General features: G+C 42.0%; 1 protein-coding gene across 2 annotated transcripts in view; it reads right to left on the reverse strand.

Moving 5' to 3' along the window:
- Window positions 1-20,313, reverse strand: part of March6 (membrane associated ring-CH-type finger 6) — a 73,629-nt gene extending 53,316 nt beyond the window's left edge. Inside the window, exon 1 of one of the 2 annotated variants that reach the window (XM_029543877.1) lies at window positions 20,075-20,313. In XM_029543877.1, the coding sequence (XP_029399737.1) occupies window positions 20,075-20,093 (19 nt within the window). In that variant the 5' untranslated portion in view covers window positions 20,094-20,313. The remainder of the gene's footprint in view (window positions 1-20,074) is intronic. The other variant, XM_021208272.2, reaches the window with a different exon arrangement.
- Window positions 20,314-20,694: the final 381 nt, after the last annotated feature.

Below are 20,694 nucleotides of genomic sequence, written 5' to 3' on the forward strand. Positions count from 1 at the left end.
GGGGGTACTGGTTAGTTCATATTGTTGTTCCACCTATAGGGTTGCAGCCCCCTTCAGCTCCTTGGGTACTTTCTCTAGCTCCTNCATTGGGGGCCTCGTGTTCCATCCAATAGCTGACTGTGAGCATCCACTTCTGTGTTTGCCAGGCACTGGCATAGCCTCACAAGAGGCCGCTATATCAGGGTCCCTAAAAAATATTTTTAAAATAGGATTATTTCTAAAAATGTTCAGAGATCTAGAGCGATGCCTCAGTAGTTAAGGGCACTGGCTGCTATTCTGGAGGATTTGATTCCTAGCACTCACTTGGTGGCTCACAAATGTCTGTAACTCAGTTTCAGGGGACAAGATGTCCTCTTCTGGCCCCCATAGGCATGGTGCACAAAGGCAAAATACCCATACACATAAATAAGAAAATTTTAAAAATAATATTTTTTAAAATCATGTCTGAGGACTTAAGGTGGAAACAGCAGAGGAACCCACAGTAGATTCCCTTTCCAAACAGGCAAGTGTGCACACACACACTTAGGATTTGGGACAGCACCTCAGAACCATGTAGACTCCCACCAGAGAATGAGGAACCAGGAGCTTCTTTAAGCAGAAGCTACAGCAGCCCAGGGCTGGAGTCAGCAACTAAGGAACGCTCTGCACTCCCTGCCCCAGCACCTAAGGGCTCTAGGCACACACACCCTGCCCTCCCATCTGCTGAGGCCAGCATCAGCATGGAAGAAATCTTTAAGAGATCTTTTGCATTCTCTTGCCCATTTCTCCTAAAAGCTCCTCTGCAGTGCCACATTCTGAAATTTGACTACTGCGATTACTTAAGACTGTTTTCTCGCCTGACCCTCATGGCCAAATGACAATTACTCCCAGGGCAACTGTCAATGTGCAAAAGGGACAAAGACACAATGTTTGTTTCTGACTTGCTCTCTTACAGGCAACTCCTCACTCAGTGAAGAGGAATGGCAACCCTGATGATCCCAGCTCCACTAATGAACTGAGAGAGAGAGGTCTGTGGTATTCTCTGGATTAGAAGCACATAAGCTGAGGACTATGCTGCACCGTCCCAGACACTTGCTATCATTACAGACTCTCTGGTTGCTCATTCTTGAGTGACAGAATGGCACTTATCCAAGCTGAGGGACACCAAATAGTCAGGAAAACCTAACTGGTCATTAGACTACTCTCCCAGGTAACCAAGCAACTAGAGTCTCTTTACCTATATGGAAGAGTCACAAAAGAGCTATCTCAGAGCTCAGTCTCTGTGGTAGAATTCAGTGAGCTTCCACTCACTGCCCCTTTTCCTACTTGGAGCTACTGATATGCATGCCCCTGCCCTCCTCTGATATTAGTTTAGCATGCCCCCTCTGTGGAATGAGTGAAAATTCCCCATCACCTGGATTCCAGGTTAGTCACTGCCACAGTAGGCAGTGCAACCAACACATAAAGGTACTGGTGCTTACAGCTGATCTGTTATCTACAAGTACCAGAGCCACTAGCACCATGGATGCAGATGAGTATCCTGGATAAATAACCAGTTACCCAGGCAGGAGATAAATGCTGCCCAATGTCACCACTATACTGAGTACTGACATAATTATTCATTAATGTAGATCAACAAAGTAGTCAGGATGATGTTAATACAGATGGATCAGCCCCAGATATGGGATCCTGTATCAACAGCCCTCCTTTGAATTTCATTAGAACATGATGCAAAGAAAGACAGCAGTAACACAGCCAGGCTCACACAAATGGGGTTGTCACATTACCCACCCTCCAGGGAGGGACACAGTAACTGGTCAGCTACCAAGTATGAATTGGAAATGAACAAAATCTGGAACTTACTGGAACACTGTAGTCAGCAAGAGAGAAGGACAAGAGTGAATAAGAAAACACATGGCCGGGCTGGTGAGATGGCTCAGTGGGTAAGAGCACCCGACTGCTCTTCTGAAGGTCCAGAGTTCAAATCCCAGCAACCACATGGTGGCTCATAACCATCCGTACCAAGATCTGACTCCCTCTTCTGGAGTGTACTTACTTACATATAATAAATAAATAAATCTTAAAAAAAAAAAAAAGAAAAAAACACATGGCCATAGCTGATTGGTCCAAGGCAACTCAGCTCTGTGTGACCTGAGAAAGCAGTGCTGGGATCAAGGCAATGGCAAACTCCAGTGGTGTCTGTCTGTGTAGAAAGGAGACTGGACAAGGAGGACTGAGGTAGGGAAATCTCCTTAGGGGGCCCAATGCACACCTAGAGAGGACACTGATTTTTTCAGAAGGCCTCAATCCACCTCAGAGACAAACCAACAAACACAGTGTCATGTATAGACAACCAACGTAAACTCAATCTCCAAAGCTCTAATGTGTGGCAGAGACCTGGATCCTTGGAGTTTGTAGAGTCCCTTCCTTATTCGGAGACTGAAAGGTTAGAACTTCCTTCTAACAATCCTGAGTGACAATCTCTCTTCACTCACTGATGAGCCAGTTTACAGAGGTCTCTCTTTCTGTTCTTTCCTTCTTTTTCTTTTAAGATAGGATCCCATTATGTAGCCCAGGTTAACCTTGAACTCTGCTCTCCTGTGACAGTCTCCAAATGCTTCCAATATATCACCATACCCAGCTTACAGTAGCATCAGTAGAGAGCACATGATACAATATATTGGATGCTTCCACAGACTTAAAAAAAAAAAAAAAGCCGTTGTTTTATTAACTAGACATTTAAAACATTGTAAGTATAAACCAGGCTTGGTGGCACACTCCTTTATTCCTAGCACTTGGGAGGCAGAGGCTGGTGGCTCTTTGCACTCAAGGGCAACCACCTGATCTACACAGCAAGTTTCAAGACAGTCAGGGGAACATAGAAGAATTCTGCCTCAAAACAATTAAAAAAAAAAAAAAACAAGAAACAAAACCCACTCTTTTAACCAAATTGGGGAATTTAGAAGATCCACTTTATTTTCTAATACAACAAATAAAACTCTTACAAGTCTTTAAAAGTATAAACATATGTTAAAGTCTGACAACTGCAGTGGGACCTCTCGAAGTCATATTAAAAGCTCCATGCAGTCGCCTGCATCTGCAATCCCAGCACCTGTATAGCAAGAAAGGTAATGCAGACCAAAGCCTGGAAGCTCACAGACTGCCTACTTAGCCTGGAGCACACAGCACAGCCGCTGCATCTCAATAATCAGCTCCTGGACGTTGCCCTGTGACCTCCACATATGCACTGATGTACTTGTGAGTGCTTGCTTGGTTGCTTTCTTCCTTTCTTTTTTTCAAGTTTGAGAACCACTGCTCATTAGTAGTTGTTCTGATACTTTTTTTTTTTTTTTTTTTGGCTCTTTGGAGGTAGTAGTAGTAGAGGTGTGTGTGTGAGAGAGAGAGATAATGATAATAACTCTTTCTGAATAGATCTGTAAAGGTATTATTAAGGGCCTCCTACAAGCTGACTAAATCTCTAGGAAAAAAAAAAGGGGACGGTAACTGTAGACTGCTCATCCATTTCATTTCAGAACCATGGAAACCACCTTTACAAGTACAAAACAAAATTATATCAAAATGGTAAACAAACAACTCCTAAATGGAAATACAAACAAATCAATAAACCCAAGCATACACCATGGCTAGCCACAAAAAATAAATGAAGACGCTTTCAGACAGCAATATGGAACTAGTGAGGTAGCTCAACAAGTCAAAGTACCTGCTATGTATGCCTGACAGATGGCTCGAGTCTATTCCTGAGACCACATGGGAAGGTAAAGGAACAGAATAAATGCCCCAAAGTTGTCCTTTGACCTCCTCCACATACAGTGTGTGACCCACCCATGTATACAGGTACACACAATAAACAGAAATATTTAATTTTAAAACTAAGAAAGAAAAAGAGAAACCAGCAAGGGGTGGGAGATTGCTTTGGAGGCTAACAGCATCTGCTTCTCTTGCAGGGTGTGGTTCCTAGAATCACATCAGACATCTCACAGCTCTAACTCCAGTTCTAGGACATCTGACATTTCTGTACATATTGGCACAGACTGCACATTTATATAAGCAGGTACACATACATACGCAAAATACACAAAATAAAAATAAAGAAATCTTGATTATTATTTTATTTATTTATTTAATGTCTATGAGTATACTGTAGTTGTCTTCAGACACACTAGGAGAGGGTATCAGATCCCATTACAGATGGTTGTGAGCCACCATATGGTTGCTGGGAATTGAACTCACGACCTCTGGAAGAATAGTCGGTGCTCTTAACTACTGAGCCATCTCTCCAGCCCAAAATAAAGAAATCTTAATAACAAAATTAAAACCAGCAATATGCTCATACATCCCTCATAGACTATACTCTAAGACAGAGACTATACTAAGAAATCCTAAGCATATTTATTAACTGTTAATAAAAAAGCAGAATAGAAATAATATTGTGGTTACTTAGACGAGAGGGCTCCAGCATGTGGCTAAACTTAATGCATACACGAACACAAGAAAACTCACATTAGTGATTTTCTCATCTCTCTGGCCCAACCTTTACCATGATGAACAATGCACTGAGAATAGGGGGAAAAGAGAAAACTTAAATAGTGTTCGTCTCAACATTCCCAAACACAAACAACTAATTCAACTTTTACCACTGCACCCAAGGCAAATACATGGAAGAAAATATACCCTAGCCCTCCTAGCCAATGAAAGTCCAAGATACCAACCACCTAACTTAGCAAGAACACAACCCGCCAAGAGGATCTGCGGGAGGGGGAGGTTAATTATGAATACAACTTCCACAAATAAGAAGCTACTTTTCAGCCGGGCGCCTGCCTTTAATCCCAGCACTTGGGAGGCAGAGGCAGACGGATTTCTGAGTTCAAGGCCAGCCTGGCCTACAGAGTGAGTTCCAGGACAGCCAGTGATACACAGAGAAACCCTGTCTCAAAAAAACAATTTAAAAAAAAAAAAAAAAAAGCCACTTTTCTGAGTCCTGGGTATCAGGAAGGGCCTTATGGGGCTCCAGAAAGCCTACAGAGCAAGAACAAGAGTACCACTCCTGACATCAAAGGTGAGAAGAGACGTCCACTTCCAGCTTCTACCTGGACATCACAAAAACAAAACTCCAAGCATTTTAATAAGAACCAGAGGCTTAATACAAGCGAAAATATCCATGATACAATGGGAAATCCACTCATACCAAACATAAGGAAAACCCCAGCCTAAATTAAAAACCACGGCCAATAGATGTTGCAGCTATCATAAAAATGGTCCTGTGAACAATGACAAATCTGGAAGATAAGAAACATCAAGTTTCCACAGAGACATGGAAGATAAAGAACCCATTGTAACAAAAACCAAAACATTTATTGAAAAAAATATATATAGTGAATTTAAGATTTGACAATAGGAACTTCTCAATCTCAATAGAGAGAATACTTGTAAAAATCCTTCTGAAGACTTCAGTGGCTATAACAAAGTTTGTGATGCTTTTGGCAGCAGCATTAAGGAAGTAGAATAAACAAAATTCACACACAAAACTCTTTTCTTATCCACAGGAAACAAATACCAAGAACAGAGAGTACTTGAAACTAAGAACAATGCCAAATCCTACATCTACTATGCCTTTCTTTTATATGCACAAATTAATGTAGGAACACTCAAAAACATACACACAAGGTAACAGGAAAGAGTGAGTAACAATAAGAAACAGGCAATTATAATACATGGTTACAAACTCACAAACATCACTAATAATTCAGCAAAGTGAGAGATCTCTGCACACGGGTGTCGAGATAGACGGCATCAGAGTTGATCTGATGACTCTGGTAACCCAGGGATGTAATGGGTGGGCAGCATAAACAGCGCAGAAGCACCACATGGAGGGAGAGTGACTCAGCCTAGACACAGCTCCTCAAGAGGAAGAACAAGTAGTTCCAGGCCAGTCCTCACCATGGGACATACACACATCAGAGTTGAATCTGTTTCCTTACCTTATTTTTATTGTATAAAAACAATGACAGGCAAGATTTCAAGTAGGAGGATCCACTAACAGGAATTCTAATATTGCACTGTTTCCCACCAGTTATATAATAAAGTATGAATTAATGCAAGAGTTAACAATCATTCTCTGCTGCTAATAATATAAGATTTACTCAAGTAAGTGCCTTTTCAACTAGCTTTGTTCATCCTCAGGCGGATGTATATAACTGGCTATGTAGTATGTGGATAAAAACAGAACCATGAACACACCAGGAAATTTTCTATCAATTATAATACACAAAATTCTTTAAATAGTTTTAAATTTTCTAAACCATATCAAGTGAAAATATATTCTACAAAAGTATTAAAACAGTCACATTTCCATTAATATTATGGAGACATGATAAAAGAAAACCAAAATTGTTTGTTTTCAAAACATCCCGACTACAGTTACCCTTCCTTTGGAGAACAGAAATTTTTAATTGTGGAATCTGACACACATCCTTAATTAGATATTGGGATCTTAGGAGAAAGTAAAATTAATTTTCTACTCTGTTGTGGTGGTTTTATAAAAACTTATATTTATGAATGTTTTGCCTATATGTATGTGCACCATGTGCAAGGATGGTGACAAGCACCCTGAGAGTACTTATAACCAAATGCATGTCCTCTGGAAAAGCAGCAAGTGCTCTTAACCACCACACCTACTCTTCAGCCAGTCTTTCAAGGTATTAAAAAACAAAACAAAGATTACTCAAGGTTCAAGATACCTTTCAAGAATTAATTAACTGTGTGTGCAAGCATGTGTGCATGTAGTGTGGATCTCATATGTAGAGAACAGAGAACAACTTGCAACAGTCAGGTCTCCCCTTCCATCATGTGGATCCCAGAAAAAGGACCCAGGTTATCAGCTTTGGTGGCAAGTGCCTTTACCTGCTGTGTCATCTCACCTGCCTTGTCATGGTACTTCTAAAACTAAATCCAAACAGACGTTTTATTATTCCTGAGGTAAATATTTAGTTTACCTAAATATTTTTAAATTATTTTAGTTATTTCCTTAGGAAAGTAACTGCCTTTTCAGGGAGAGCAGGAGAGTGCCAATACTGTTTAAAATAAAGTACCATGCAACCCAGGCTGGCCTCAAATTCACTACATAGTTGAGACTGTCCTTTGAATTGTGTCCTTTTTTCATATAAATATTATCTACTTGTACATGCATGCATGTTCATGCAGAGATACTCAAAGACCAGAAGAGGGCATTATATCCCTTGGAGATGGAGTAATGTGTTACTGCTCAAAGTGGGTTCTAAGAACTAAACTCTAGACCTGGCAAGAGCATCAAGCACTCCTGACCATTAGTCATCTCTCCAGTCCCATCACATGTCTTTTAACTACTATTTGACCCAACATACTAAGATAGTATCTTTACCAATTATTCCTTCAACTTTGTTATGCTCTCTCATTTGTACAGCATGTTTTCCTATAGTGAAACACATTACTGAATGTAGATTAAAAAATAACTAGGTAGTACAGCAGCTAATCACAAAGATTTATTACTAGCCAAGCTGAACATTTCCAAATATTCTACCAAGTTGTGTCCTGTCTTCCACAGAAGCAATGGGACTAGATATACCATTGTGCTGGCTTTGGTCAGGTGTTGAGGCTCTGGACTCTGGTCCTCATACACAGCAAGCATTTACCTACTGAGCCATCTCTCCAGTCCTGTTTATTCTCCTTTGAAAATTATTTATGTAAAATGATTTGAACATCTCCCAGTTCTGTCAATGATAAATGTGGTGATTCCAGAATTTACTGTCATTACTAATAGACCTTATTTTTATAGAACAGTCAGACTTACAGAAGTTATGAGAAGGGATTGAACAAAATTCAGCACATAGTATCTCTTATTAATGTCTTATTAGGATTTGTTATACTTTCTTAAATTTAATAACCCAATACTGATACATTATCATTGAAGTCCACTGTTAATTCAAAATCCCTTAGTTTTTACCTAGGGCTCCTTCCCTGCACATCCCACACACACTTAGTGGTCACATCTCCTTGGGCTTCTCTTGATTCTGGGAGTTTCTTACTTTTCCTGATTTTGATGACCATAACTTAAAAAGTATTGTTAAAGGCTACTGTTCAATGCCCTCTACTGAAAACTTGACTCATTCCTCATTGATTTGGAGCAGGAGACCACAAGGGTACATAGCCATTCTTATCACATCCTACCCAGAACATACAAAGCAACATGATCCAAACAATGCTGGTCTTATTTCATCTGGAGGAAATAAACTTTTATTATCTGCCAGTAAAATGTTTACAACTAGTAGCTTCAACCATAATAGGCAAATATTAAAAATATGTGATTGAAAATATTACTCTGGATATCTGTAGTTAGCCTACATGTGTGAAAAGATCTGCATTAATTGTATACTTTTCACTAAATGGAATATAGTTCCTTTAAAATTGTAGTATTCACAGAAAAATGCAGAATAACAAAGCAAAGCAGGAATCAAAAATAAACACATTCTACTTCTAAATAAAAAACAACAGTTTAAGAAAGAAAATGCAAACATTGGCGTCGTTAGAACTGGTTAGAAGACAGCTAAGGGGGGGCTGGTGAGATGGCTCAGTGGGTAAGAGCACCCGACTGCTCTTCCAAAGGTCCCGAGTTCAAATCCCAGCAACCACATGGTGGCTCATAACCACCATGTGGAACAAGATCTGACGCCCTCTTCTGGAGTGTCTGAAGACAGCTACAGTGTACTTACATATAATAAATCTTTAAAAAAAAACTTTATATGCAATAAGTTATTAAAAAATAATTATTAAAAAAAAAAAGAAGCTAAGGGCTAGTGGGGATGGAGAAGACCCAGGAAACAGAGCACAATGGGTGCACATATGAACTCAGAGACTGTGGCAGCAAGCACAGGCCTACTGGGTGGGTCTGAACCAGATGGAGTCTAGAACTGAGATATACAAGTGGATATACGCCCCCACCCCTTCCCCAGAAGCTAGCTCCTAACCAAGGGGGCTCTCACTGGGAAAGCAAATCACAAGGAAAGGTGGGTCCCATGGCCAGCAGTGCCAATACGAAATGCACTCAGCAGCACCTGTGGAGGGTCTTTGCATCTATAATGTTGTGTTGGGACTTTGTTTTCACCTTACAGGACTGTGCATGTCTTCATGGAATTTCCGTGTGTCTTTCTGCATCTATGTTTTCTGTGCTTTTTTTTTTTTTTTTTTGTGGGGAACATCTTTTTCTTGTTTGTTTTGTCCCATTCCAGTTTGTTTTTGTCTTCTTACTTTATTCCTTGGATGCCTATTTTTCTAAGGAAAGACAGAAAGGGTGTGGATCAGGATGGGAGGGCAGGTGGAGAGGAACTGGAAGAGTTGTGGAAGGGGAAACTGTAATCAGAATATATGGTATTTTAAAATCTATTTTCTTTTATTTTTTTTTTAAGATTTATTTATTTATTATATGTAAGTACACTGTAGCTGTCTTCAGACACTCCAGAAGAGGGCNTNAGATCTTGTTACGGATGGTTATGAGCCACCATGTGGTTGCTGGGATTTGAACTCCGGACCTTTGGAAGAGCAGTTGGGTGCTCTTACCCACTGAGCCATCTCACCAGCCCCTAAAATCTATTTTCAACAAAAGAAAAAAGGTGGCTATTTTATTTCTCAAAGTAGCTAGTGTTTTGCTGCTACTTTACTATTATAATAAAATATTTTAGCTGCTCAAATTCTATTTTTAAACATTCATTTTTGCTAGGTATGGTAGCACTTGGGATGTGGAATGAGTTCACGACTATTCCCATTCCCACAGAAACTTAAAGGCCAACTTAAGTCCTATGACACCCTGTCTCTGATCCCCAAATTCCTTGTTTGTGAAAATATTTTTTTTTAAATGTGGATTTAGGAAGCAGGCTTCATACACTGCTGAAAACCTCACTTCCCTGGCCGGCCGGCTTGGCTGGTAAGGGCATTTGTATTTGAAGCACAGCTTGACCAGCTAAGTCCGATCCCCAAAGCCACATAAAGGGGGAGTGGGGCAAGAAATTACTCTACAGACCTTTCCTCTGACTCCACATCCATTCACCTCATACACAATAATAAACATTAAAACTCTTATTCCCTATGTATCCCCAAGTTTATTTTCTTACCTTTCTAGATTATATCAATGCAAACAACAACCTTTCTGCTATTCTTGGTAGCCTAAAAACTACATTTTCTGGCCTCCTGAAAGACTAAATTTGTGTTAAGAGTCTGTCTATAAGGAACACTTTGGAAAGCAAAATGAAGGAAAGAAAGAAATATTGTATAGTTCTGGTTCTAACAACCAGCAGAAACAATTCATTTGCAGGTACAGGGCCCCAACCTATTGCAGAGGTTAAGGACAATTTTGCCAGTAGCTTGGGGAGAAGGCTTAGCTACAGAAGCAATAACTATTCTCAGCCTCAAGTCACCTCTCAACACTTAAGCAATAACTATTCTCAGCCTTAAGTCACCCCTCAATTCTTAAGCTCCGCCAGCACCCCTTTTTTTTTCAGTTCAGTTTTGTCACTGAAGGGTGCTAGCAGGGACTGGAGAGAAAGCAGGTACTCTCCTACTCCTCCTGCACTGTCAATGGGCTTAATCATTTTCTCACAGCCCTACTAATGAAGACCTGACCTACTTCAGACCTTACACAGTCTAAGACTTGGTTTGGAAAGTCATTTTACCAGATCAGTTTAGCTACTCTCTTTAGAATGTCACAAATACAATTTAACTTTCTTTTTAAAGTACTTTATACACCATGAAGTTAAATCACAAAGTATGCAAGTTAACATGAGTTGACCATCATCACTACTTTTTAAGACATGAAGAAACCATGTAACTGACAGCAGTTCTATCAGGCCTTCCATGTCAAGCAACCACTAATCTACTCTATACAGAAATTTGTCTACAAATGTCTATTTGACATTCATACAAAGTGGATCACATAAAATGTGGTCTTTTGCAACGTGTTTCTTCACCTAGCATAATGTTCATGACGTCCATCCCAGATGTGCCTTGTTTCTAAGTACTGGCAAATAATGCCCATTCACACACATGACACGTTTATTTATCAGATGAGGACGTTCTTAGTACCTTTGTACAAACCATCAAAGCCATCCAACATCCTTCTTGAGAGATCAAGCTCACAGAAGTTTCAACCTAGCCCAAGACCACAAAAAATCCTCCTAGTTAAGTTTTGGGCTTTTCAACTGAGACTAACATTCTTTTTTAATTAACCTTGATTTACTCAAAGGACCATGACTCCAAGTTCATGTTATTCCAGCATCATTTATTAAAAAAAATATATACTTTCTCTATGCTTTTGTACTTTTGTCAAAAACCAACTGCCTAGCCAGGCGGTGGTGGCACACGCCTTTAATCCCAGCACTTGGGAGGCAGAGGCAGGCGGATTTCTGAGTTCGAGGCCAGCCTGGTCTACAGAGTGAGTTCCAGGACAGCCAGGGCTACACAGAGAAACCCTGTCTCGGAAAAAAACCAAAAAAAAAAAAAAAAGACATTTTCAGATTCATTATCACTCAAGTTTTGATATAGTAACAAACACACAAAACTATCTGAAAATACTTCTCCCTTTTCAATCCAAAGTTTTCACTTACCCAAAACAGGTAAACAGAGTAAATGAAAAAGCCAAGTGAATATTTGTCTTCTAATAATCCATATATAAAACATCTTTTTGTTTTTTTTTTTAAAGATTTATTTATTTATTATATGTAAGTACACTGTAGCTGTCTTCAGACAGCTCCAGAAGAGGGCGTCAGATCTCGTTACGGATGGTTATGAGCCACCATGCGGTTGCTGGGATTTGAACTCCGGACCTTCGGAAGAGCAGTCGGGTGCTCTTACCCACTGAGCCATCTCACCAGCCCCCATATAAAACATCTTTAAAGACTTAAAATACCACTAGACTTTACAGTCAAGCTTTTCACCTTGGGAAAACCTATGTGTCATAAAGTTATCCTGTTAGCATGTACTAACATTATTCCTTTTAATTTTTATTTATGCTATGTGTATGTATGTACACCACCTACATGCCTGGTGCTTAAGAAGGTAACAGGGCACTGGATTCCCTGCAACTAGTGTTACAGGCAGCTCTGAGTCACTGCATGAGTGCTAGGAATTGAACCTAAGTCCCGTGCCAGAGCTGTAAGAACTGCTGAGCCTTCTCTCCAGCTCCATCATTACTTTTAAATACTCTTAACTTTTAAAGGTTGTTTATCAACGCTATCAAAACACTTCAGCAGGTAAAGAGCACTTGCCGCCAAGCCTGACTCCTGAGTGTGATGCCGAAAGGAACCGACTCCCCACACTGTTCTCTGATCTCCACACTCACACCTGTGTGTGCATACACAGGATAAATCAAACAGTTTGAGAACACCAGCTTCCTTTCTAATAGGGCAAATATCTATTTATACAACCGACAACAACTTAAGTGTTGTGGTTCCTCAATTTTAAGAGTTCAAAGACAGACAGATGTGGTTCCAGCACATTTAGACACTGACACGGGACTGTAGGTAGGAAGTTAACACAGGACTGTAGGTAGGTAGAACACACAGGAGAGTCAAGGACAAATAAAGACCCTAGATAAACAAGCAAACAAACACCATAATGAGTCCTGAGAGTAAACTTGGAACACTCCTCTGAATCAACCATCCTCTATTACTTTTCTTGTCAAAGTGACAGAACATCCGACAGAAACAATGTAGGAAGACTAATTCTGACTCACTGTTAAAAGAGATACTGCCCAAAGTGGAAGGGAAGCACAGCCACTAGTCTCTTCTTTGACAGTCTGCGATGAGACTTGTTACATCTCAGAAAATGAGGAAGCAGAAAGCTCAGACCAAAAGGATGAACACTCTTTCTCTTGACAATCCTCCAGGCCAACAGCCCCCTAATCCACCTCTTTCCAGTCAGGCCTCACCTCCTAAAGGTTCCACAACCTCCCAGACAGCTCCCTCTCATGCAACATATTAGCCTAAGGGTCATTCCTGAAACAAAGAATGACAGCCTTCAGAATGTTACACTTAATACAATGCTTCCAAGTACTATACAATTAGGAAGGAAGAAATGAAACATATTGACCTAGTTAGCAGAGGTCCTAACAGTGGGTGTTCAATATTCAGTAAATAGAGACAAAATCTTTAAAGCTGTGGTGTCTCCAAATCCCCCAGCTAAAAAAATGTTCCAGCAGAACTGCATACCAAAATGTAAGCTTCACTGGGTGCAAATTGTACTTTATTAACCTATTTCCATCTTTAGAATACACCATCAAGAAGAAGTAAAGAAAGGGCAGAAAATAAGAAAGGCTATGATGCTGAGGTTAAACAATAGCAAATAAGAGTTGAGGGGAGGGCTGGTGAGATGGCTCAGTGGGTAAGAGCACCAGACTGCTCTTCTGAAGGTCCTAAGTTCAAATCCCAGCAACCACATGGTGGCTCACAACCATCCGCAATGAACTTACATATAATAAATAAATAAATCTTTAAAAAAAAAAAAAAAAAAAAAAAGAGTTGAGGGGATGCTTCACTGGTTTCTGAGCCACAAGAACTGAGCAGGCTACCCCATCCCTCCCACCAGAAAAACCTCTCAGATCTGACCACATTTGAAAAGATGATTAAGTTAACAGTGTAGTTGTTAGTGTGGGACCTAAGCAGTATGACTGTCCTTGTAAGAAGAGATTGGGACACACTTCTGTGCAGATGGAAGACCAGAGGGAGAAGATAACCATCCCCAAGCCAAGGAGAGCACATCCCTCAGGAGGAGGACACCTGTCAACACCTGCTTCTGTCCAAAGCTTCTGGCCTCCAGGGCTGTGCACAGTTAACAGCCAGCCTATGGCATTTTGTCACAGCAATCCTTGAAAACTAAAACAACGGTCAAATCCCAACCCTCCCCATTGCTGACTGATACTACCACTCTAGAGACCATTTCCTTCCAACTCCTCCTCTTAGACTGCCTCAGTGATCTATGCTTTATGCAGATCTGCTTTATGCACATACCATTCCACTACCTTCATTTACACTTCCATAGCCCACTGAAATACAATGGGTATTCATGTGCCGCTTCCCTTGATGACTGACTTCTTAATCCCTGTTAAGATCTCATTCTTCATCACACTGAAAATGAGTGATCTTCATATCCTTACAGAAACAAACAGTCTAATCTGAAAGAAACTGGATGGAGGGAACTCAAAAACAGTCTCTAGGTAGCAAAGAATTCATCGTAGCATTTGAATCCCAGTTCACCCATGTAGCAGGCATGTTTTTGGATGTCCGGCCAGCTCAAGAATAGACAATGCCAGTCACGGTTTTGTTTTCTTCTCTTCTCTTTACCACTTTCACCCTGCCTCTTGGATCAAAATGAGCTAGTCATATTCTAGCTCCCAGAAATCTGTGGTTAACAGCTAGTAGCAAAAAAGCTACATAAGAAAAATAGCCAGGGCACCGGCGAGATGGCTCAGCAGGTAAGAGCACTGACTGTTCTACCAAAGGTTCAGAGTTCAAATCCCAGCAACCATATGGTGGCTCACAACCATCTGTAATGGGATCTGACACCCTCTTCTGGTGTGTCTGAAGACAGCTACAGTGTACCTATTTATAATAATAAATAAATCTTTTTAAAAGAAAAAGAAAAAGAAAGAAAAATAGCCAGTAACAGAATGGCAAGAAAATTTGTTATATCACCTCTGCTCCTACCTTCTAATAGGGCTATGGAAGGCCCTACATTGGTGCCCCCTCTGTACCTCCAATAGACAACCACCCCCAAATGTCTTCATGATGCGCACCTGTTCTCCCCCAGTTCATTCATTCACCCCATGCCCAGAGACATGCCTTCCTAGTGGGTTCTCGACATTCCCAGCATGCTTGTACCTTAGAGACGATTCCTGCTCTACCCACAAAACATTAGCAGGGATAACTCCTTCTATGACCTCTCTGTTAGGTCTTCTGCTGTCAAAAACGGTAAGCTCTGTCCTCAATGCTGTTTTGCACAGCACATAACCTTCTATTTATATATGCCACATACTTTATTTAATGTTTGTTTTGTTTTTCCTTCTTCATCTAGAAATTAACTAGATTTAAAGCTCAATGAAAAAAAATTCTCTACTTTGTTTCCTTCCTAATTCAAGCACACAAACTATTTGAATTGAAAGACATGTTTACTATTATGCCGGATAACTGCAGGCACACTTGGTTCATGAATGCAAGCATGCTGAGCCACGAGTCTGGGTTAGGATGAATCCAGTTATGTCTGGAAACAATAGTAAAAGACCTATTTCTAAAACATTCTAAAAAAGAAGCTAGCTAGTTATCTGACTCTGACGTCTGCCCATCCTTTTAACGCATTTCTCCTAATGTAGAAGAATTTTAATCCAGTAATACAGCTACCCCAGCAAAGGAATAACATCCAAAGAACTAGGTCTGTGTGATCCAGATGGAATACAGACATGCCCTTAGTACACATCTTTAATCCCTAACATTGAAGGTAAAGTTAGTTTGTATAAGGAAGCAGTCATGTTTACAAGTGTCATCTAGTTGAGGAGCAGACAAAGTGATGAATCAGAGAAAATATTGACAGACTAGGTCAAAGACAGGATATACTCAATTTGTACAAGAACAGCATAGGAAAGGCAACTTAAGGTAACAGTGCAGAGAGATCAGAGACAGAGAAACCACAACAGTTTCCACAGAGACAGGTTGCAGGTGAGACAGATAATAAGAATCCAGAAGATTAAGACAGATTAGGAGAGTTAGAGATGAAGCACAGCAACTCGGTGAGAAGCCAGATTGAATCAGTCAGCTTGGAGAGGAGTTTGGGCCACAACAGCTAAGTTGTACTAGCCAGCCAGAGTTCAGAAAGAACTAGAAAGGGTGAGTTTATTCAGCAGTAAGCCTCTGAGATGACAACTACATCTGGCAAATAAAAGCTACTTTTACACCTAAATTTAAACTACTCCACGCTTTTGCTATAATGTTAAACAATGTGATTAGTTGTAATACATTTCAATTTCACATTTTTAAAAATGAGTATTTACAAAGGCCAGGCACAGTGGTGCATACCATTGATGCCAGCCAGCATTTGAGACACAGAGGCAGGCAGCTCTCTATGAGTTTGAGGTTAGCCTGGCCTACATATTGAGTTCCAGGACAAGTAGGACTATAGAGAGAAACCCTGTCTCAAAAAAATAAATAAAAATAAATAAACAAAAACTAATATTTTCCATCATAAAACACAAAATAGAACTTTAGTACCCTACAAAAATCTGACAAAAATTTGTATTATGTTCATTGCTGTAAGTAGCTATTTAGCAAAATGGAAAACAAAAGAGCCTGCTTTAAGTATCATTGGGTTAAAATGTAAGTGTTCTATTGTAGCAAAATACTTAATATTTTTATGAGAGTTTCAGATATGAGTTCTTGATTGCAACATCTATTCCAACACTGCAGCACTTTCCCTTGTATCTTGGAGCACAGCATGGATCTTTTTTTTCTGAAACTGAAAAATCTCAGTGCCTTGCAAGATTAGACTCCTGACCCATAAAATGAAGCAGATGGATGCCCTAAGGTCCCCTCTAGCTCTGAAATTTTAAGATTTGATGCCAGCAGTTTGCATAACACACCTGTAGTTATACAAACTATTCACAAGTAATGAGTTATCTACCAAATACAAGAATAAATTACAAACTTGCCAATTTGACAAAAATATAACTCAATACACTTAGCACTTTAGCAATCTTTAAAATTTAGTAACTATTTACTATGAAGAGGCAGAGATTATAAAAATAAATCCTTTGCTGAAAATACAAACATCCTGAGCATTACAGTATTGTAGATGACGGTCTAACAGAAGAATGTAATACGCTGTTTCTGTGGTAGGTACTTACTAACAATCATTTTTCATAGAATATTTAATTTTTAAAACAAATGTTTTCCTAAGTAGGAAATAGTGCTAACAGATTTTTAAAAGATGCTATTTTATTTTTTCTTTATATATATTGTATATGTGCATCTGTATGCCCACTATGTTGGCAAGCAGGGGGTGGTGAGGGGTGGCCTCAGAGGTCAAGAGAACAAGTTACGGTCTTTACAACTAGTATTAAAGGCAGCTGTGAGCCACCTGACATGGGCGCTGGGAAGTAAAATGAGGTCTTCTGGAAGAATATGGAAGAATAGAAATTAACACATTAAAAAAAAAATTTAATGAATATAGGTATTTGTGCACCATATGCATACTTGTTACCTTTGGAGGCCAGAAGAGAGTGATGGATTCCTTGGAGTTACAAACAGTTGTAAGCTGCAATATGGGTGCTGGGAATGGATCTCAGGACCTCTGAAAGAGCAGCCAGGGACCTTAACTATTGAGTCATCTCTCCAGCCCTACAACATGCACTCTTATTAACAAGTTGTTAATGGGTCTGGCTCATCAGGTAAAGGTGCTTGTTAATAAATCTAACAACCTGACTTTGATACACAAGGCCCACATGACTGAAGTAGAGACTGAATAGAGAACCGACTACTGTAAGTTGTCCTCTAAACTCCATAACTGCACCATGAAATGGGCACATACATACATATATATACATACTCTCTTTAAATAAATAAATAAACAAAGAAAGAAATGTAGTAAAACAAAATTAATTTGCTTTCTGTTAAATCATACTTTCCAAACACAAAACCAACAAACAGTTTGTAGTCAAAAGAAAACAAATTGTATTTCTTTAATTTAGGAAATAATCTACAGGAGCTGGACAGATGGCTCAGTAATTAAGCGTGCTAGCTGTTCTGGCAGAGGACCTGGGTTCAGTTCCCAGCACCCACAGGGAAGCTTACAGCCATTCATAACTCCAATAATTCCACAGGATCCAGTGCCCTCTTTGGCCACCGCACTCTGGAACACTTGACGAGCCTTATGAACCATCCCTCCAGTTCACTTATGAATAACTATGCAGGGTCTGACATGAGTGAGTCTTTCTCCTGCCTTTGCTACCTGAGTGAACTTGGGCAAGCTGTTCACTGAAATTAACCTTCAGAGTTCCTCCACCTGTGTAGTGGCGGGTTGCTGCCTTCCTAAACCCGAGAGGTACTACAGTGTTAGTAAAGGGAAAGCACACTCCAAGTCCTCACTAAGTCATCAGTTACTTTGAGTTCAATATCCAAATCCATTTTTAAAACATCACTTACATCTTATCCCAATATAAAAAAGTACCTTCAAGCACTAGAAGTACCATTTCCTTCATGACATCACACTCAGTTTCTCAATTCCTGAGTTACTAATACCTGTGGTCATTTCATAAGTCTATGAAGTACTAACTGCCCAGGTGGAAAAAAAAAATCAGGTTTTCATATAATATGCCAGTGCAAAGCCAAGTAATACAGATGCTAGATTTAGTCATTAAAACTTAAATCAAAGGAGATTATGTGCAGTTAAGAGAGCTTGTTCTTACAGAGGACCAGGGTTTGAGTTCCAGCACACATATGGTATCTAACAACGATTAAATACATATGAGCAAAATACAAACAAACTCAAATCAAAGCCTGGCATGGTAGTGCAAGACGCTGAAACAGAGGAGTACGGAGAACTCTTCTCAAAAACCAAACAAAACAAAGACACACACTGAATATAAACGGCTGTGAAACCTACAGAAATGTAAACACAAGATCAACCTGGGTGATTGTTAATCCTCAACAGTTTCTTTCCCAAAGTTCTGCAATGGCGACTAGCTTCACTCACTAAATAGAACCATACTGTAGCATAATGAAGTGGCAGCGACAAGCAATGAAAATAGGGTCAACTGTCTCTTACCACCCGTGTGAACCTCAACCAAGCTATCAAATAATCCTACATTTCCACAGTCACGAAAGGTAACACACGTCCACTCCGCAGGGCTGTCGGGAACGTCAAAGTGAATCGATCCTCCTGTGCATGTTTTGTAAACTACTTTTTAAAAAATCAACTCATCACATTATTAATAAACTTTTTATTACTCTAATGACTTCAATACAGTGCTTGATGGTTCAATTGCATGTAAAGTCGGTAAAATAAACCCTGAGGTTGAAAAGGACGCTCATTCGAACAAGAATACATCTAAACAGTAAGTATCTGCACTAGTAAGTACATGATCAATAATTTCCTCTACAGATTCACTAGTATATCAGTGACTCTAAAAACTGCTTTAAAACAAACACTGCCACAACGTCAGGTAAGCGGCTGCTTCCTACACCCATGTGGCTGCTTTTCTTTCGTGTTCTCTGCTAATTCAAAACAACCGCATCCAAAGTACATGTCCACAAACAAACCAAACAAACCCTTGCTTTGTGGTGACAAGGATTTACAAGGAACGTAAATATTCGCCTCTCCCCCCCCCTCGGATAGTCTCTAGGAACCGTCCCCTCTCGGGTCTGGTCAATGCACTTAAGGCAAGCGGAGGGCAAGGTTTTACAGCAGGGGTCAGTTCAGTCCACTCGGCAGTCGTCACCTCGCGGTGTATTTTCCGCGAAGTTTCAAAGTCAACAAAGAAGTTGTGTAGCAGGGGTAGGGCCTACAGGACAACAGCAAACAGACCCGAACACGGGGGGGGGGGGGGACGAGTGGGGGAGGGGAGTGGAAACGCCCCCGGACTTCGCACTGCGGCCCCCTCCTCCGCGGACCCCGGGATGGCGGTGGCCGGGGCCCCGATCTTCCACACCGCCAAGTCCCCGGCAGCCCCACGCCTCGGGCACCCTATGGTCTCCAGCGCCCCACTTCCCGACACCCCCCATGTCTCGAGCACCCCACGTCGCGACACCCCCACGTCCCGGATGTCCCACGTCCAGGCACCCCACGTCTCGGACCCCGAAGTCCTGGCACCCCAGGGTCGTCGTCGCCCGCGGGAACCGGCGGGGGGCGCGCAGAGGGTCACCTTCCGACCCGAGCCCGCTGGAGGACCGGCTCGGCTCGACCCGCGCGCCCGCCCGCCCGGCGAGCCAACTGCCCGCGGGAGCCGCCGCGAGCGCCTCGGCCCGACTGGAGCGCGGGCGCCGCTGCAAGGGCGCGGGCGCCGCCGCCTCACCTTCCTCGGCGGTGTCCATCTTGTCTGGGGGGCGGCGGTGACGCAGCCGCGAGGCGCCCGCGACCCGGCAGAGCCTCGGGGCCCGAAGGGAGAGGCGGGCCGGCGGGCGGGCGGGCGGGAGGAGGGCAGGAGGAAGAGGACGCGGGTCGGGCAGGTGCGTGCGCTCGGGTGCGAGAGGAAGCTGGTCGCCGGCGAGGGGGACAGGGACAGCGGCTGACAGAAAGCGAGCGCCGGGGAGGGGGGAGGGGCGCGCGGCCGAGCGACGGGCCTGGGCGGGGCGCGCGGCGGAAAAGGCGGGGCGCCGGAGCGCTGCGCGTCACATCCGGCGCGCGCCCGCGCTCGCGCCCGCGCCGGGCTCGCGGGGACGGGGACGGGGGCGGGGTGCGAAGCTCGGCCTGGCTGGCGGCGAGGGCTGAGCGCGGGATGGAGACTGAAAGCCGAGAGGCGGGCGGCGGGGGCGGCGGCGCGTTCCGGGACAAAAGGAACGCGGAGCGGCGGGAGCGAGCGCGCGCGCCCGCCCGCCCGCCCGCCGGAGCAGGTGTGCGGGACAAAGGGTCCCAGCGTGGGGTACCCGACCGCCACTCCCCGGGCGTTCAGAATCGGCCCCGGAACGAGCATTT

The sequence above is a fragment of the Mus pahari genome, chromosome 11, assembly GCF_900095145.1.
Source record: "Mus pahari chromosome 11, PAHARI_EIJ_v1.1, whole genome shotgun sequence".
Classification (NCBI taxonomy): Eukaryota; Metazoa; Chordata; class Mammalia; order Rodentia; family Muridae; genus Mus; species Mus pahari.